Source organism: Suillus plorans (assembly GCF_016647745.1).
Source record: "Suillus plorans strain S12 chromosome Unknown HD556scaffold_10, whole genome shotgun sequence".
NCBI lineage: Eukaryota > Fungi > Basidiomycota > Agaricomycetes > Boletales > Suillaceae > Suillus > Suillus plorans.
In genome coordinates this window covers 598,825-614,744 of record NW_024537394.1, presented here as the reverse complement: position 1 = coordinate 614,744, position 15,920 = coordinate 598,825, and the positions used below count along the sequence as shown (strand labels likewise).

Below are 15,920 nucleotides of genomic sequence, written 5' to 3'. Positions count from 1 at the left end.
ACAACTCCAAACAACCCTGTCGAGTTATCAGATTTGTAATAACAGTCTAACCTTGTATTCCATATTCCATAAAGACAAAAGATAGAGTATTTATAACGCATGTCATGCCAATCCATATAAGAAGGAGCCAGCACCTTTTCGTAAATTCAAACTCGTAAATCATCGTATCATAAATCGTGAATATCACCCCCTCACACTCCCCTGTTCACTAACATACGCCATCCTCCCAAACCCACTACCACTGGCACTCATACTCGCATATCCCTCCCCTCCACCCCTCACATACCCCTCCCCTCCACTCCTCACATACCCCTCCCCACCACCACCACCACCAACACTCCCACTCCGTCCATACGACCCCACCCTCGGCGTCCCACCCGCACTCCCATTCAAAGCCATCCCCACGGAATACCTCGTCCCACTCCCAGGAGCAGTGGCAGTATACAAACTCGCCGCACTCCCCGCAGCCCTATACTTCCTCTTCGGCGTCTGCAACCCCGCATCACTACTAGTATCACTAGAGTCGTCATCCGACTCAGGCCCAAACTTCTGAGAGGGAGGGGGGATCACTACTGGTTCGTTCGGGTCGTCGTGTATCGTTTTGGGGCTACATGGGACTACGATCGTGTTGCTGGCGTATTGGTGGTTGGTGGGTCCGCTGTATTGGTGGTGACCGTGTTGGGAGGAGCTGGCAGGTGCTAGGCTGCTGCTTGGCGTGTATGAACGCGTGGTTGGTGGACCGGTGGGTACGAACCCAGGTGGGAGGCCTGGAGGTAAGTTTGAATACATCGTGCTACCTGTAGGCGGTATAGGCACCATCGACGGTGTCACGTGTGCTGGTGATGGAGAATACGACGATGGTGGTGGTGGTGGTAATGGGCGGTCAGCGTCTGCGGGACTGAGGAAGTACGCGCGCTGCCCAGATGGTGTTACCTGCGACATGTTGGATGCGGGACGTGACTAGAATTGTGCCGCGGTTGTCAGCGCTCAATAGTCTGAGAAGAGAGGCTACTCACGGGCGGTTGGATCGTAATGTTGACGGTACCAGATGATGATGAACTAATGGGACGCGTTGATTGTTGTGCTGGTGATCTAGCTACTGATATAGTAGACGGTGTTTTCTGCAGCCGAATCTGTTCTCTAGACGAACGCGGGGCTGGCATAGAAACATGTACGAAGCCACCCTGCAACTCGATCAGCACGCACGCCACAAATGAGTTTTGTTGAGTAAAACACACCTCGTCTGCTTCTTCTTCTACGCTCGCTCTCATGCTCCGGCTACTAGGCGTACTCTGCTCACGTACGCTTGTAACCTCAGGAATGACACTCAGCCCGCTAGATTGATGGTGCTCCGGAGGACTAAGCAGCTCTAGTTCCGACGTCCTCGTAGAGGCCATACTTTCCGTACCCGAAGCTCTCCGACGTACCGTTCGTTGGTTACGAGAGTCCGAAGCAGGGACCGAATATAATGGCGCGCCAGGAGATCGAGGCTCTGGTACCATAAGTACAGGATCTTGGGGTAGGGAGCGCAAAGGTGTGTCAGGACTTGAACAAATGGGGGAGGGCGTACGACGCGAGCGCTGAAACTCATGTGGAGGTGGCAAGCGGATGATGAGAGAAGAATCAGCTTCTGGAATCCAACCATCTGAAGGAATGTCGTCCATCGCGTTGGCAGGGGAGAACATAGTACTGCGTGCAGATGAGGTCTGGGGTGGACGTTGCTGTTGCTGTGGTTGTGGTTGTGGTTGAGCGCGGGGGCGTGTAGGTGTGCGAGGACGTGTAGGCGTACGAGGACGTGTAGGCGTACGAGGACGTGATTGTTCGCTGGAAGTGCGCGATACTGGTTCTGGTCTGAATCGTGGGGTATTCTGCGCCTCAACAGAGCCACCTCTCGAATCGCTACCTTCATCGTCACTGGGGGCAGTAAAGTAACGGTCGAGGACACGATCTGCTGTTACTCGACCTTGTGCATAACCCTTTGTCCGCCCATGCACGTACCCCATATCCTTCCCCATCTCCAATCCTTCCTGGAGACCCTGTTTACGGCCTTCCTCACGAGCGACTTCGATCATCTTCTCCTCCATCAATTTGCGCAACCTAGTCCTTGACTTTGCAGCGCTCTCCTCTGCATCCCTCCTCCTGTCTTCGACGTCCTTCATCACGCCCTGCGCACGGAAAATCTCCTTCTGGGCTTGTTCGAGAGCGTCTTTGTATAGTCTTAGCTCTTCTGTCAGTCGTACAATCTCGCTTTGAGAGACTACGCGCGCATCGTTGGCCTCTTTGAACCGTAGGCATGCTTCCTTTGCTTTAAGCTCTGCATTATCAGCACGGTCCTGCTCGAATGAGAGTTGTGAATTCAAGAGAGAGACGTCTGCGCGGAGATCGCGCACGGCAGATTCTGCATCTGCGAGGAGCAGTAGAACTTCACGGTTTGTCGGAGGTTGTGAACTAGTGCGAGAGATGGGCTTCGAAGCCTTTGAGGCGGTAGAATGGTGTGATTGGGAACGTGCGAGGGGTGGTATTGGGAGTGGTGAGGTGTTTGATTTGTCACCACTTGTGTTACTGGGACCTGCTCGGGGTGTGCTTAGTGTTTCGCTCATGGGACTAGATGAAGCGATGGTGGGTTAGTTTGGTTGTGTCTTGAGAAAGGATTCACATACAGGAACTGACTAGGACGAGGTTATGAGGTGTGCCAGGGTTAATACATGGCAGTGACTCTACAACTTATTACTACTTTTAAAGTGTCCATTGTATCACTGCTTTGACATTACATAACCAATTTTATATCAACCATGTCAGACTGTCACGTCCGGTTGAGACTCTGTGATTTCCTTGAACTCAAAGAGTATCAACTCATCGACATGGTCCCTTCATTCACGCGGCCACTGGCGACCACGGCCCGATGCATGTCGATAACCCGATCAAACATCGACATGACAAGCGCCTGTATGCGTTTTCATTGTCTTTCGATGTCGGCCTCAACAAACATCAAGCGTTCAAGAATCAACGCAGCACAGACAACTCAGCGGTCAAGTTTGATCCCATCTTTGGACTCACCTGGCGCGTTGGTGAATACATTTCCCCCCAGCATCAGTCAAACTCACCGGAGCTAGGTTACGGAACATCCAACGCGTGTTTTTCGCCAATCGACCCTGCCGCTGAGAAGCCTGGGCAGCGGGTTGGACAATACCATCGTCAAGGAAAACATAGATCCGGAATCCCCTGCTGGTCCTAAAGCAACATACCATCAACAGATAACAACTGCGGAAGTCAACCTTCTTGTCTTCTGAATCGCAGCACCTACCGATATCCGGTTTCCAACTCGAGTGCGACGTACGCGTGCCGTGGCATGGGAAGCTCGTGCATTTATCCATGGAGTTGATATATCACTCAACACGTGCATCAGACGAAGCATTTTGAGCTGTCCGCGTCCATTTTTGCGAGACATGTGCTGTCATGCGATTCAACAGCAAATGAACATTTGTATGATTTTGATGATCTTCGGCTGGGATGCCGGTCCGACTGTGCTTCGCATGCGACTCTTTAACACCGCTTCTCTTTCTTCTACCCGTTGGCACCGCTCATATATCTATCCACGGACTCCCAACTTGCGAACCTCCTCACAGACCTCGGCGTATAAGATTCAGCCAGCGGATAGTTCAAAGCGATAACCTCCGCATCTGCAACGCAGAAATCTCATCAAAAGACATCTTACTTGGGTTCCTCGGACGATCCACCATCGAGCGTTGTATACGTATCAGTTGACAGAGATTTGTGTTCACCAAGATGCAGCGCCTGTACCCAGTCCTCGTCGTCTACGTCTATCCTTCAGGTCTGAAACAAAAATCGGCCAAGGCGGTGGAATTGCTTATCTCGTCATCTTCAAGCGGAGAGTATGCATATAGCGTCCTCCATATCTATGTATCCTGAAGTACTCGTTGATTTTCCAGGGAATATCGACTTATCTGGTTTCTTGGGTGGTTATAGTCATGTCGAATTGACAGAATTGGTGATGTAGAAATCTGGCTGTATGGCTGGCGGTCTGTGTTTCCAATTCTGCAATGACGATGATCGAATTGAAAGGGAGAGCATGAAGGTGAAGAATGATGACCGTCAGTGACAGTCTAGGCACTTACCGGTATGTGCAGGCTTGGAAACATTTGACACCGATCACCCTCGGTGACCTCGCTCCTCGCTTGTCCGCTGAGCAATTAAATTAAACAATCATCTCTCACAGCACCCTGACCAAGTAACAATCCAGGGCTGCTCAATTCATTCAGTCCGAGCATCACTAAGCATCGCCAATCCGAGGGGAATCGAACCGAAAAATCAAGTGAGCCCACCTACTGCTCACCTAACTGGCGCACGACCAGTATAAGCCGAAGCTGGCTACCCCAGTACTATTCATCACCATCGCAACTTGCGCCTGCCGCTCCACAAGCTCTACTCCTCTCCTATCCGCCACCTGCTTCTATACTCACCGCTACCATTACTTTTCTTTTTTATTCTACTGTTTTGTAATAACTTGAACGACACACGATGAACTACCCCGCACAATTAGGAATGCAATCTAGTACAACTCAACTCACGACCAATTCTCCCAATGACCTAGAGCATGTCCTTCGGAATACCCATACACACTTTGTGACACTAATATTTTAGTAGACAGTACTTCTGTTGCGCCCTGCTCCCCAACACCTTCGGATGGTTTTTCGTGTCCATTGTTACATCCCGCTGTTCTCCTGCACCTGTTGCCCCTCTCACTTGTATTAAGCTTATAACTAATGGAACCATCGAGCGCGCACTCTCGCGTGTTCCCTTACCGCCTTGCATGAGCCTTCCCACACTTTGTGCCTACCGTCACCCTTGTACATTGTCTGCGCGAGTACTCTTGCATACCCACTGATGTCTCGACTGTCTTGTGCCCCGACACCTCTCACCCACCCCGGTGCTCCCACGCCTGCCTATATGATGACATTCACGATTTAGACTATTTTATGTAGCAGTGCATTGCATTTGTAGATTTCTTCACGGTGTGACTTGAGCAGACAAAGTTCAAGAATTTATCGATATGATATGTAAGCCTACCGTACTACGTACCACGACTCAGCGGGCCATTGAGCAGTGTTTAAACTCCGCTCGAAGCCGCCCCAGAGTTTACGTAAGTAGAATCAGAGTTGGCTAACATTATGGCAGTTTCGGCGTTTCTATCGTCAGGGTCTCTGAAGGCGACCGTGACTGCATGGCATGCACATAAATAACGTCTCTGCGCTGGCTCCCCACCTATGATAACTAGCCTCGTATCTCTGCGAGTTCAACGATTCGTCTTCGCTTCTTCTACGTAAAGTTTGAAGCTCATACGTACCATGACGACGAAGGTACATGTTGTTGCAGAGACAGGATTTGGCGCTGGGACGAATGAACTGTATGATCGGTGAGTTGACTTCGGTCCGCGTGATCCACATGCACTAATACATGAGCTGTGTATAGAGCTCGCCCTTCGTACCCAACTGAGTGTCTTTCGTACATTCGCCAGGTATCCAAGAGCACGGCACCTTTGAATATTGTCGAGTGAGTCACACACACTACTTTTACTTCTTCTTTTCAATTAGCTTTCAGAATTGGGGCAGGGACGGGTATCTTCACCCGTGCCTTGTTGGCTCACTCGGAGTGGGTCACGAGTATTGGTACGCTGAGAGCTATCGAACCTAGCGACGGCATGCGTGATGTGTGGAGGAAGACTGTCAATGATACTCGTAGTTCTATTGTCAAAGGGACATTTGATGACACTGATGTGGAAGACGGGTGGGCAGACCTTATCATTATTGCACAGGTAAGTAGTATTGTAAGGGCTGAATCAGGTAGGTGTAGGCGTTTACCCGTCTGATATATAGGCATTCCATTGGTGCCCCGATTATGGGAAAGCGTCAGCTGAATTCGGTCGTATCTTGAAGAAGGATGGCGCAGTCGTGTTTATCTGGAACCTTGAAGACAGGTTTGTTTATCTTATTTGCTTTGTATCAAATTGTCTGACAACATTGAAGAGACGGTGCAGGTTGGGTTGCACAACTCCGTGACTGCATCGAAGCTCATGAGCAAGGGACGCCCCAATTTCGCCTCGGTCTCTGGAGGAAGACGTTCTCTACACCCGAGTATACCTCCTTGTTCCATCCTGAGGAGGAGGCAGAATGGGCATATCATCTTCTTGCTAGTGAACAAATTGTTACGGATCGCGCTCAGAGTAACAGCTACATTTCCGTGCTCCCTCCAGACGAAAAGGCTAAGGTACTGGAGAACATTACAGGTATCCTCGAGCGGGGAGATGGTAGAGTTTGGATTAACAAGGAGGAGGGCACGTGTATCAATATCCGTACAATACTTACATAGTGGTATCTAGAAAGAAGTAGACCTAGAGGAAACAGTCGAGTAATCATAACTCCGAGCCAGAATACACGTCATATATCAGATCTCTCAGTTGACATCGATCGGGCTGTCCTCCACAAGCCTGACAGTTTCCTTCAGAGCATCACCGAGCTCGTGCAGAGGGACGTCCTCTTGAAACGCGCATAGTTGGCCCCCACGCATCGAGCGCAGTGCCACTTCTGATGAGAATGGCCTTCTCAACTTGTCGTAGATGGCGAGGGCCCTAGGTACTGTTTCTAGGGTTGTAGATTAGGCTATGACCAAGAACGGTCATGAGCAAGTAAGCACCCTATGAAATCAAATCAGCACGTGTAGATTTCTCGGAGTGCAGTCGTGCATAACCGACCTCGATGCCCTGGCCAGCACCAGAGCCTTGGAACGGCGTCATTGCATGTGCGGCATCTCCCATGATCGCAACTCGCCTGAAATTAGTGGATGGTAAAGTTTTCACAGTGTGTACTGTTGAGTTCGGTCGTATCGGATGCTTCGGACGACGCCACGTAGTACGAGCGCGACCATTTGACAGAGGCACGAGAAAAGAGACGTCGAGTGTCACTCGACGTCTAGATACCAATGTTTCACTTTATCATTCTCCTTACAACGCTAATATACGTATCGCGTCAGTTTTACCTTATAAACTTCATAGATATCGAACTACCATCTCAGTCCCAAAATATAGACTGAGATGTGAGTTGTTACTTTCGAACTTACTTTAGAGCGCGTACTGATTCAAACGAGTAGATATTGTCCCTATCTACTAGGTACTGTACATGGACTAAGAGTCCCAAAATATAGACTGAGATATATTGTCCCTATCTACTAGCTCCCTCCTGATCCGCTCGCCTCGAACCTCTAAAGGTTATGAGCCCTGCTACTACCATGGATACTTCGCTCCCCAGCTCCAACTCCGCGCTCTTCAACATCCCAAAGCTCGCCGACGACGGCCTGAATTGGATAACCTATAAGGGAAGAATGTTGACGGCGATTGGCGCTCGAGGCCTGATGCGATATATCGACGGTCGTAAGAAAAAGCCCGTCCCTTTCGAGGTTGACCTGTCGACTGGGAAACCGAGGAAGAAGGACGGCTCGAAGCCAACGGATGCGGAAATCGAGGACCTAGATGATCAGATAGACGAATACCAGCAAAAGGACTCAATGGTAAAACAACAAATATTCAGTACCATTTCCGATCAGCTCTTGCTCCGGATCCAAAACCTAGGCAGCGCAGCCTCCATCTGGGACGAGGTCTGCAAGATCCACGAAGGGAAAACTGAATTGGTCCAGATAGACCTCCGCCGCAGACTCCAGGAATTGAGATGCGAGGAAGGGGGCGATGTTAAAGCGCATTTCGGGGAGCAACTACGCCTCCGAGAATTGCTTGCGGGCATGGGCGCTAGTATAGATGACCGCGATTTCTACGCGATCACGTTGGGCTCATTGCCCGAATCCTACCGCCCGTTGGTCTCGTCAATAAACGCAGCGGCCAAAATAGCCACGAAGGTGCTTACCCCGTATGAGTTGATCAGCGTGGTCACCGAGGAATACGAGCACCGTCAGCTCTCAGAACGTAGAACTGGAAAAAAAGGGAGTAACTCAGCTTTTACAGCTAGAGCCACCCAAGGGAGTCGCCGTGACACTGGCAACTCCAACCAGCAGAACGCAGACGTGGTGTGCCACAACTGCGATAGGAAAGGCCACTACAAGAGTGACTGTTGGAGGAAGGGAGGCGGCAAGGAAGGGCAGGGCCCATGTCAGAAGAAGGCGAGACAGAACAAGACTGCTGCAACAGCAGCAGCCGCCACTGACTCCCAGGATAACTACGCCTTCGCGTTAATAGACAGCGTGCCTATGACTGGAGAAAACGACTCACCCGAAAAGAACCGCACAGCAATCATTGATTCCGGCGCTACCTCCCACTTCTGCCCAAACAGAGCCGAGTTCATCTCCTATACCCCAATCAAACCCCTCGACATTAGAACTGCAGACGGCTCGATAATTAGTGCCATAGGTCGCGGTGATGTAAGAATGCACTTACCGCTAGGATCCAAGTGGACCAGAGTCACCCTCAAGGACGCACTGCACGTGCCAAAGATGAGCTATACGCTCGTGGCGACGAACCGTATAACAGCCGCCGGATTATCAGTCCATTTCGAGGGGACCAACTGCAGGATCTTGTCCATGGGTCCCAAACGGCAAGTAATCGCCGAAATACCTCATGTCGACGGCCTATACACCGTTGCGGGTCAGCACGAGCATCATGCTGCATTAGCCAAGGGAAAAGTCACCTTGGGGGAACTCCATCGTGCACTGGGACACGTATCGCACTCGGCAGTTAAGTCCGCTGTCGAAAAGGGCTTGGTGGAAGGCGTTGAGCTCGACTCCGCCTCGGAACCAGAATTCTGCGAGGCGTGTGAGAAGGGAAAGGCTGCGAGGCAGCCGTTCCCAAAGGAGTCGAAACGTCGTGCGCAGACGTATGGCGAGTTGATCCACACTGACCTCTGGGGACCTGCACAAACTGTTAGCATAGGTGGGAGCTCATATTACATGAGCTTCACTGACGATTACTCCCGCAAAACGCACATCCTCTTCCTGAAGCACAAGAGTGAGGCCCTTGGAGCTTTCAAACAATATGAAGCACGACTCACCAGGCAGCATGACGCGAAGATTAAGACTCTGCGTTCCGACCGGGGAGGAGAGTACCTAAGTGCAGAATTCGATGTGTACTTAGCAGGTCAGGGTATCAAACGAGAACTCACCGTACACGACTCTCCCCAGCAGAACGGCGTCGCTGAACGCCTCAACAGGACGCTAGTCGAGTTGACACGCGCGATGTTGCTGGCACGTAACGTGCCCAAGTTCCTGTGGACTGCCGCAGTCAGCTATGCCAGCTGGCTGCGTAACCGCTTACCTTCAAGGGCAACGCCAGGACACACCCCATACGACCTGGTGCACGGTCGCCGTCCCAATTTGGCCCAGGCCCACGAGTTTGGCGCAAAGGTGTATGTCCACCTACAGGACGCTGGGAAGCTGGAGGCAAGGGCGGAGGAGGCGGTTTTCATAGGCGTGGACGACCAGAGCAAAGGGTACCGGGTCTACTGGCCGGGTAAGCGTCGCATTTCTGTAGAACGAAACATTAGTTTCGTGCCCACAACTATAACCGTGGCTGCAGACGTACCGATCGAGGGGGAGAAGGTGCCGTTGCCAGCGAGTAACGATCAGCACGTCTCGACACCCACACTATCTACCCCACCGAAGCTCCAGACACCACTCCCCGAACCTACTGCCCCCAGAGCAACGCGCGTTCGCCCTCCAATTGGGTACTACAAGGCCCTGAATGAAGGGGAGTCAGCTTCTATAGCGACTGTCCCAGACGAGGACGGAAACGACGCTCCACTTACCCACTGGGCTCTAGCAGCAGCAGAGCCCGAACCGACGCTCCAGCAAGCCTTGAACGGTCCAGACGCGGTGGAATGGCAAGAGGCGATAGACTATGAACTTAGTCAGCTTGAGAAGTTAGAAGCCTGGGAAGTGGTAAACGTACCACGTCATGCTAACGTCATACCCTGCCATTATGTCTTGGCCACCAAACGCGGCCCGAACGGTGAGAAACTCAAGCTGCGTGCCCGACTCGTGGCAAACGGCCAACGTCAGAAGCACGGCCTCGATTACTCGGAGACTTTCGCTCCAACCACCAACATGTCCACTATACGTACTGTTCTCGCTATGGCCGCCCAGAAGGACTGGGAAATTCACCAAGTCGACATCAAGAGCGCATACTTGCACGCTGAGATCAAGGAAGACATCTACATGAGAGCACCTCCTGGATACCTGAAGGCTGGAGATGAGGGCAAGGTTCTGAAGCTGAAGAGATGTTTGTATGGGTTAAAGCAGGCGGGATTCGAGTGGTCAGAAGAACTGGCAAGTGTATTCTTAGAGATGGGATTCACGCGTTCGCAAATTGACCAAGCCGTTTACTACGTACGCGAGACTGACAAACACATGGTGGTCACCGTCTCAGTCGACGATATGGCGGTCACATCCAAACACCTGCGACACATCACCGAATTCAAACACCACCTCCGTCAGTACTTCGAAATCACCGACTTGGGCGAACTCGGCTGGTTATTGGGTCTACGGGTAGAACGGAACCGACCCGAGCGCACCATCACCCTTTCCCAACACGCCTATGTCAGTACCATACTTGAACGCTTCCATCTCACCGACTCGAAGAGCGCAGTGATCCCAATGGACGCTAGCTGCACATTGTCGGTGGAGCAGTCTCCCGATACTCATGCCGCACTCGCTGACATGCTGGACGTGCCGTACCAGCGTGGCATTGGTTCACTCATGTACGCTGCTACGAGCACGAGGCCCGACATAGCATTCGCTGTGGCCACGCTATCCCAGTTCATGCGCAACCCCGGCAGGGTGCACTGGGAAGCTGCCAAGCGCACTATGCGCTACCTCAAAGGTACAGCGGACCACGGGTTAACGTTGGGGGGAACGGATGGAGGACTTGAAGCTTACGTCGATGCAGACTGGGCCTCCCAGCCCCATCGCCACTCAATGTCTGGGTACGTGATTATGCTAAACGGCGGCCCTGTTGCATGGAGCTCGAGGAAGCAACCAATTATAGCATTGTCCACCGCGGAGGCAGAGTATATAGCCTTGACGGCTGCTGCGCGGGAGATACTCTACTTACAGCTTCTCCTCAAAGAACTCTACGACGAAGACCATGGCTCTACCCCCATTCATTGCGATAATCAGTCCGCGATTGCGTTAGCGTCGAACAGCAAGTTCCATGCGCGCACGAAGCATATCGACATACGTTTTCATTTTGTTCGTGCGCATATCAAGAACGGAACATTCGAATTACGCTACTGTCCTACTGATGACAACGTAGCAGACACGTTCACCAAGCCGTTACCACGACCGCGCTTCCAGAAGCTCAGGACCATGATGTCACTCGGTCCCGCTCGAGGGGGAGTGTTGAGTTCGGTCGTATCGGATGCTTCGGACGACGCCACGTAGTACGAGCGCGACCATTTGACAGAGGCACGAGAAAAGAGACGTCGAGTGTCACTCGACGTCTAGATACCAATGTTTCACTTTATCATTCTCCTTACAACGCTAATATACGTATCACGTCAGTTTTACCTTATAAACTTCATAGATACATCAGCAATATCTCACATTTCCTTTTCGGTCTGACTCATATTATTGGTCTGAAAAAAGTCGCTAAGTAAAAAAAGGAAACCTCTGATGTTACTTATTCTACTGATACCACTTTTTGCAAACTCGATTCAAATCAACGTTGTAGTATAAGACGCAAAAGTGAATTAAGTGCGATAAGACATTTTTTCGACAAATACATTAGTACGTGGATGGTAACAATTCAGAATCTTATAAGTTTTCAATGGCGCTGAGCCGGGATCAACAAGGAGAGCGGTTTGCGTGCAATCCAAGCACACGCATGAAAAAATCAGCTACTAATCCAATCCCCACATGTGCGCAAGTCGAAGGGAGATCTCAAATGCAGAGATTAAAACCCTCGCCGGGTGAGGAGAATGCAGGAGGGAGCATGTCCCAAGGACACGGCAGGACGGGAGGGCAGCAGAAGGGACATGGATCCCAAGTTGTTTGGTGGAGGTGGCAGGATGGGAGGAGAGCAGAAGAGTAAGGACCGAGCCGTTCACGGGACGAATTAAAATGCAATTTCGAATGCATGATGGTCCGCGAACTTGTTGACATAGAAGGCACGGAAGTTGTCTAAAGAGTGGTAAAATTTGAGATGATGAGGGATGGGATCAGTACCGTAAATGGGAAGGAGATGAGCTGCACGATAGATTGCGTCAATGTGTATCACTGAAATGTCTGGAGAGCGATCATCGAATGATGGCTGAACTACCCACATGCCCGTGTCTTCATCAGGAGCATCACCGATGACGCTGAACCAATGAACAACAGCACACTCGTATAGGACCAACTTGTACTTGAACGAAAAGAAGCATAGCACACGCGCTACTTCGAGTCCTCGCATTCCGTCAAGTTCGGGTCGTGAATTGATAAACACGCAATCATAGCGGGCATGTGCGTTCCTCCATTTCGGGCAGGATCGAATGTATTCTCTTCGCATCCCTCCAACCCCACTTAAATCACTGGGTGCATAGAATCTTGATGATGCTGAATTGACTACTGAGACTTTCCCGTCGTAGACCGGGAAGCTGTCAGCTGGGATAGTAGCATGGTCGCGAGTGTCGTGAGGGTGAAGCTGTTTGAACAGAAAGCTCCCGATGAGTTCTCGTAAGTGTTTAACAGAGAGCTCGATAGCAAGTGCCACCACGGTTTGAGCACGGTTTCGTTCTAATATAATTATAAGCTATTTAATAACAAAAGCATCAAACCACATACGACATGTTTGAGCAAGCTGCACATGAGCCTCAATCTCAGGTGGCCCATCATCGATCTCACCATTATCAAGTCCATCGTTGTCGTTGTCGTCGGCAGCATTGGATTGAATAGTGTTGGGAATGTCATTCATGGGTTCATTATCGCCTGGATCATCGACATGACCTAATTGAAATCAGCAAAGGAATAATAGTGCGATCTCTATTCACTAACCTTTCATGTTTGAAGCATCACTAAGACATGTACTATTGAGCATACCACGTTTGGTAAAATCTACACGCAATGCTCCAAGTTTGTCGAGTCGCTGATTTGTCACAAGCATTTGCCCGAGTGCGTTGTACCTGTTGGACCGACGCCATGGTTGCTTTACAGCTTTAATATGTTTATTTTCTGTCATTGATGAACAGAGACCGTTCGGCGCTCCAAAAAGACGGATAAGTTCAGGGTAGTGCTTCATTGCATGCTGGCGCGGGAGCGAGAATGTAGGAACGATGCCAAGCTTGAGGAATATTGGACGATAGTGGTGAAACCGGCGAAGGGCATCCTCTATTTGCAAGATTGTGTCCTCCGTGATAACATTCTTTCGGACGAGATAGCAGAACTCCAAGAATGCACGAAATGTACGGACAACGTCCGTTGGTACGTGGCCTTCTATTGCAGGTAGATATATCTACATGTCATTGAACATATATTTTATCAGTCGAGTCTTATGTCAATTAAAAACATACACATACCTTCATGAGCGCTTTAGAGTCGTCCCCGGTCCACTGTTTGAATCCACGGCCCTGCGGAAAACGTCGCAAGCCAGTAAATGGGGCAGCAACAGCCAGACGACGGTCTATGTCGTCCATAATTTGTTCAGCCTTCCTTTTCCCATGAATACGATGGAGGTATTTTTCCACCCACATAACGAGATGATCCTTGAAACAGCCTTTGACGATTTGGTGCAGGATATCTGGTGCGATGAGTTGATGAATATCGGCACGAGGGAAGTCGTTCGTAAAAGGCTGAACATAAATAAGTCCCGCGAGCACTTGCAGCAACTGAATGAAGCGTACCACAACATCTCCAACAATACCAAACTCACGCCGCAGCATATCCACATCAAATGTATCCTCCTCGACGAGAGCCTCTCTATGTGCCTCGCATCGGCAGAGTGCATCTTCATCATCTAGTTTTCCACGTGGAGCAAGACACCTTTGAAGGTATCAGATATCAGGAGAGCAGGCAAAGAACTAGTAAGACAAACCTTGGACACCAGTTCCTCACAATAGACGTAAGTAGAACTTGTTCTTCATAGTCCGCAATATATGGTCCTAATCCAAAAATGACACGTCGATAATGACCGTCACCGAAACGTATGACCTCAGGCTTTGACATGACATCTTTGAGCGTTTCGAGGATCTTGGCGAGTGAGGAATGAAAGATCTGGCGTCGGAAATTCCGAAATTCTTCTTTTTCTTTATGTTCATTGGTAGCTACAAGACTTAGCCGGGTTCCAGTGCGAAACAGTCTGAAAAACTCACTCTTTGGTATGGCAAGAAAGCCAATAAGACAGAGGGCGTTTCGGTGTGCTCGACGGACATTGTTGCGGACATTGCCAATAGATAGATATAATGGATAGTATTCGTTGTTTCCAGTGCCGACGGACACTGTTGTCTTGTCGCTTCCGAGTATTATCGGCACAAATGTTGCTCCGAGATTGTCAGGATCAGCCGCAATGATATCCTGAAAAGCATGATTAGTACGAAGAGGCTAACTTTATAATACCACATACTGCTTGCTGCCAGGCCCAATCGCCCGACATAAAGTCTTGATAACGGCGTTCGTCCTTATCAACTGAATATTCGCGGAAAGGGCGATAATCAAACTCATTTACATAGTCGGGGTTGGTGAGGATGTTTCGTGCAACTTCACGAGGGTCACGATACCAAACTTCGAACTGTTGGTTCATCCATGGAGGCACATCGGGCCCAACAGGTTTCTCTCCAGAGTACTGAATTTTGAAAGACTGCCAGCTGACACCACCGATTGGAATGTTGTCGATTGTGTTATAGAGGTCCTTACGATCTGCAAAAGGTGGCTGATCGCCATGTTTGAGAAGCGATGCAGCCCAGAGATCGAGAAGAGTGTTTATATTGGGTGCAGACATTTGTACATGGCTGTACAAAAACTCAGCCGTCTCGAATTCAATCCGATTGCGAAATGGTGACCAGTCATCAGGTGACTGTTCTGCGAGAGGGATTGGTGGAGTACCAGGGGGCAAAAAATTGCCACTTGCATCGCATGGTCGAGCTAAGACGTCATTAACATCAGATGTGCTACTAGTAAGAATAAAAAAGGTACAATCACCATTCAAACCAGTGTGATAATTTCGATACAAAGATTTGCCTGTACCATAGAATTCAGAGTCTACTTCCCGGGCTGGTGCTGGAGACGAGTGGTGCGGAACATCTTCGGAAGGTGCTGTTAGAAAAGAGGTACTGGCGTTGAGACTGGAACTGTGACTCACCATTAGCATTGCCATCTCGTTCTTGTCTTGGTCGTGGTGGAAATGAGTGGTCATAGTGCGGAATATCTTCAGAAGGGATTGTTAGAACTGTGGGTCGGGTAGCAGGAACCGCTGGGACTCACTGGAATTCATATCAGTGTCTACTTCTTGTATTGGTGGCGGAGACGAGCAATTTGGAATATAACATTCTGAAATCAGGGTCAGAAGGAATGTGGTAACCGTTGAGCGAGTCGTACCAGGAGGACTGATATCCATATCCTGCGGCGCAGGTTCATTGGTCCTTGGGTGGCACAGGATTGGGTGCATGATGGTGCGGTGTCTTGTTCGCCCGCCTTGAGATTTGAAATGTTGATTGCATCCAGGATGACCGCAGGGTAACTGAAACGAGTTATGCTTCCTTCGAGAATACTGAGTAGAGCAGGGTGCCATGCGTGCTAGAGTGCCGGTTGAAGAATATTAGTTGACGGGAACTTTGGCGTATAGAACTGAATTGGGACTAGACGTAGCAGTACGAAAATTGAGCCCAAGTAGTAAGTTCTGGAACGTAACACAAGTGTGAGCGCATATTTGTGCAAAT

The 15,920-nt window shown here is 50.1% G+C and overlaps 4 protein-coding genes across 4 annotated transcripts; 1 reads left to right on the top strand and 3 right to left on the bottom strand.

Moving 5' to 3' along the window:
- Positions 1 to 32: 32 nt before the first annotated feature.
- Positions 33 to 2,003, bottom strand: HD556DRAFT_72546 (uncharacterized protein). Its single transcript, XM_041311430.1, has 4 exons — positions 1,790 to 2,003; positions 1,239 to 1,727; positions 1,017 to 1,184; positions 33 to 960 (listed from the first exon to the last, which is right to left on the bottom strand). Exons 1-4 carry the CDS (start codon positions 1,907 to 1,909, stop codon positions 184 to 186), a joined length of 1,554 nt encoding a protein of 517 aa, XP_041164087.1. The 5' UTR covers positions 1,910 to 2,003; the 3' UTR covers positions 33 to 183.
- Positions 2,004 to 2,024: 21 nt separating this feature from the next.
- HD556DRAFT_1231069 (uncharacterized protein) lies at positions 2,025 to 2,600 on the bottom strand (the record flags this gene model as incomplete). Its single annotated transcript, XM_041297398.1, has 1 exon — positions 2,025 to 2,600. A coding segment is annotated over one exon (576 nt), but the record flags the coding sequence as incomplete, so codon positions are not given.
- Positions 2,601 to 5,186: 2,586 nt separating this feature from the next.
- HD556DRAFT_1518196 (S-adenosyl-L-methionine-dependent methyltransferase) lies at positions 5,187 to 6,407 on the top strand (the record flags this gene model as incomplete). The annotated part of the gene is made up of 6 exons (XM_041309105.1): positions 5,187 to 5,434; positions 5,491 to 5,571; positions 5,620 to 5,833; positions 5,895 to 5,995; positions 6,045 to 6,358; positions 6,388 to 6,407. Exons 1-6 carry the CDS (start codon positions 5,367 to 5,369, stop codon positions 6,405 to 6,407), a joined length of 798 nt encoding a protein of 265 aa, XP_041164085.1. The 5' UTR covers positions 5,187 to 5,366.
- A 64-nt stretch (positions 6,408 to 6,471) lies between these two features.
- HD556DRAFT_1439521 (uncharacterized protein) lies at positions 6,472 to 6,832 on the bottom strand (the record flags this gene model as incomplete). Its single annotated transcript, XM_041305971.1, has 3 exons — positions 6,472 to 6,659; positions 6,685 to 6,712; positions 6,770 to 6,832. 3 exons carry the CDS (start codon positions 6,830 to 6,832, stop codon positions 6,472 to 6,474), a joined length of 279 nt encoding a protein of 92 aa, XP_041164084.1.
- Between the last annotated feature and the right edge of the window lie 9,088 nt (positions 6,833 to 15,920).

Coding starts and splice junctions, on each gene's coding strand:
- HD556DRAFT_72546 (XM_041311430.1), bottom strand. CDS start 1,909: ATGAAGGTAGCGATTCGAGAGGTGGCTCTGTTGAGGCGCAGAATACCC. Junction 1,728..1,789: donor TCGTACGCCTACACGTCCTC/GTACGCCTACAC, acceptor CCACAACCACAG/CAACAGCAACGTCCACCCCA. Junction 1,185..1,238: donor TAGAAGAAGAAGCAGACGAG/GTGTGTTTTACT, acceptor ATCGAGTTGCAG/GGTGGCTTCGTACATGTTTC.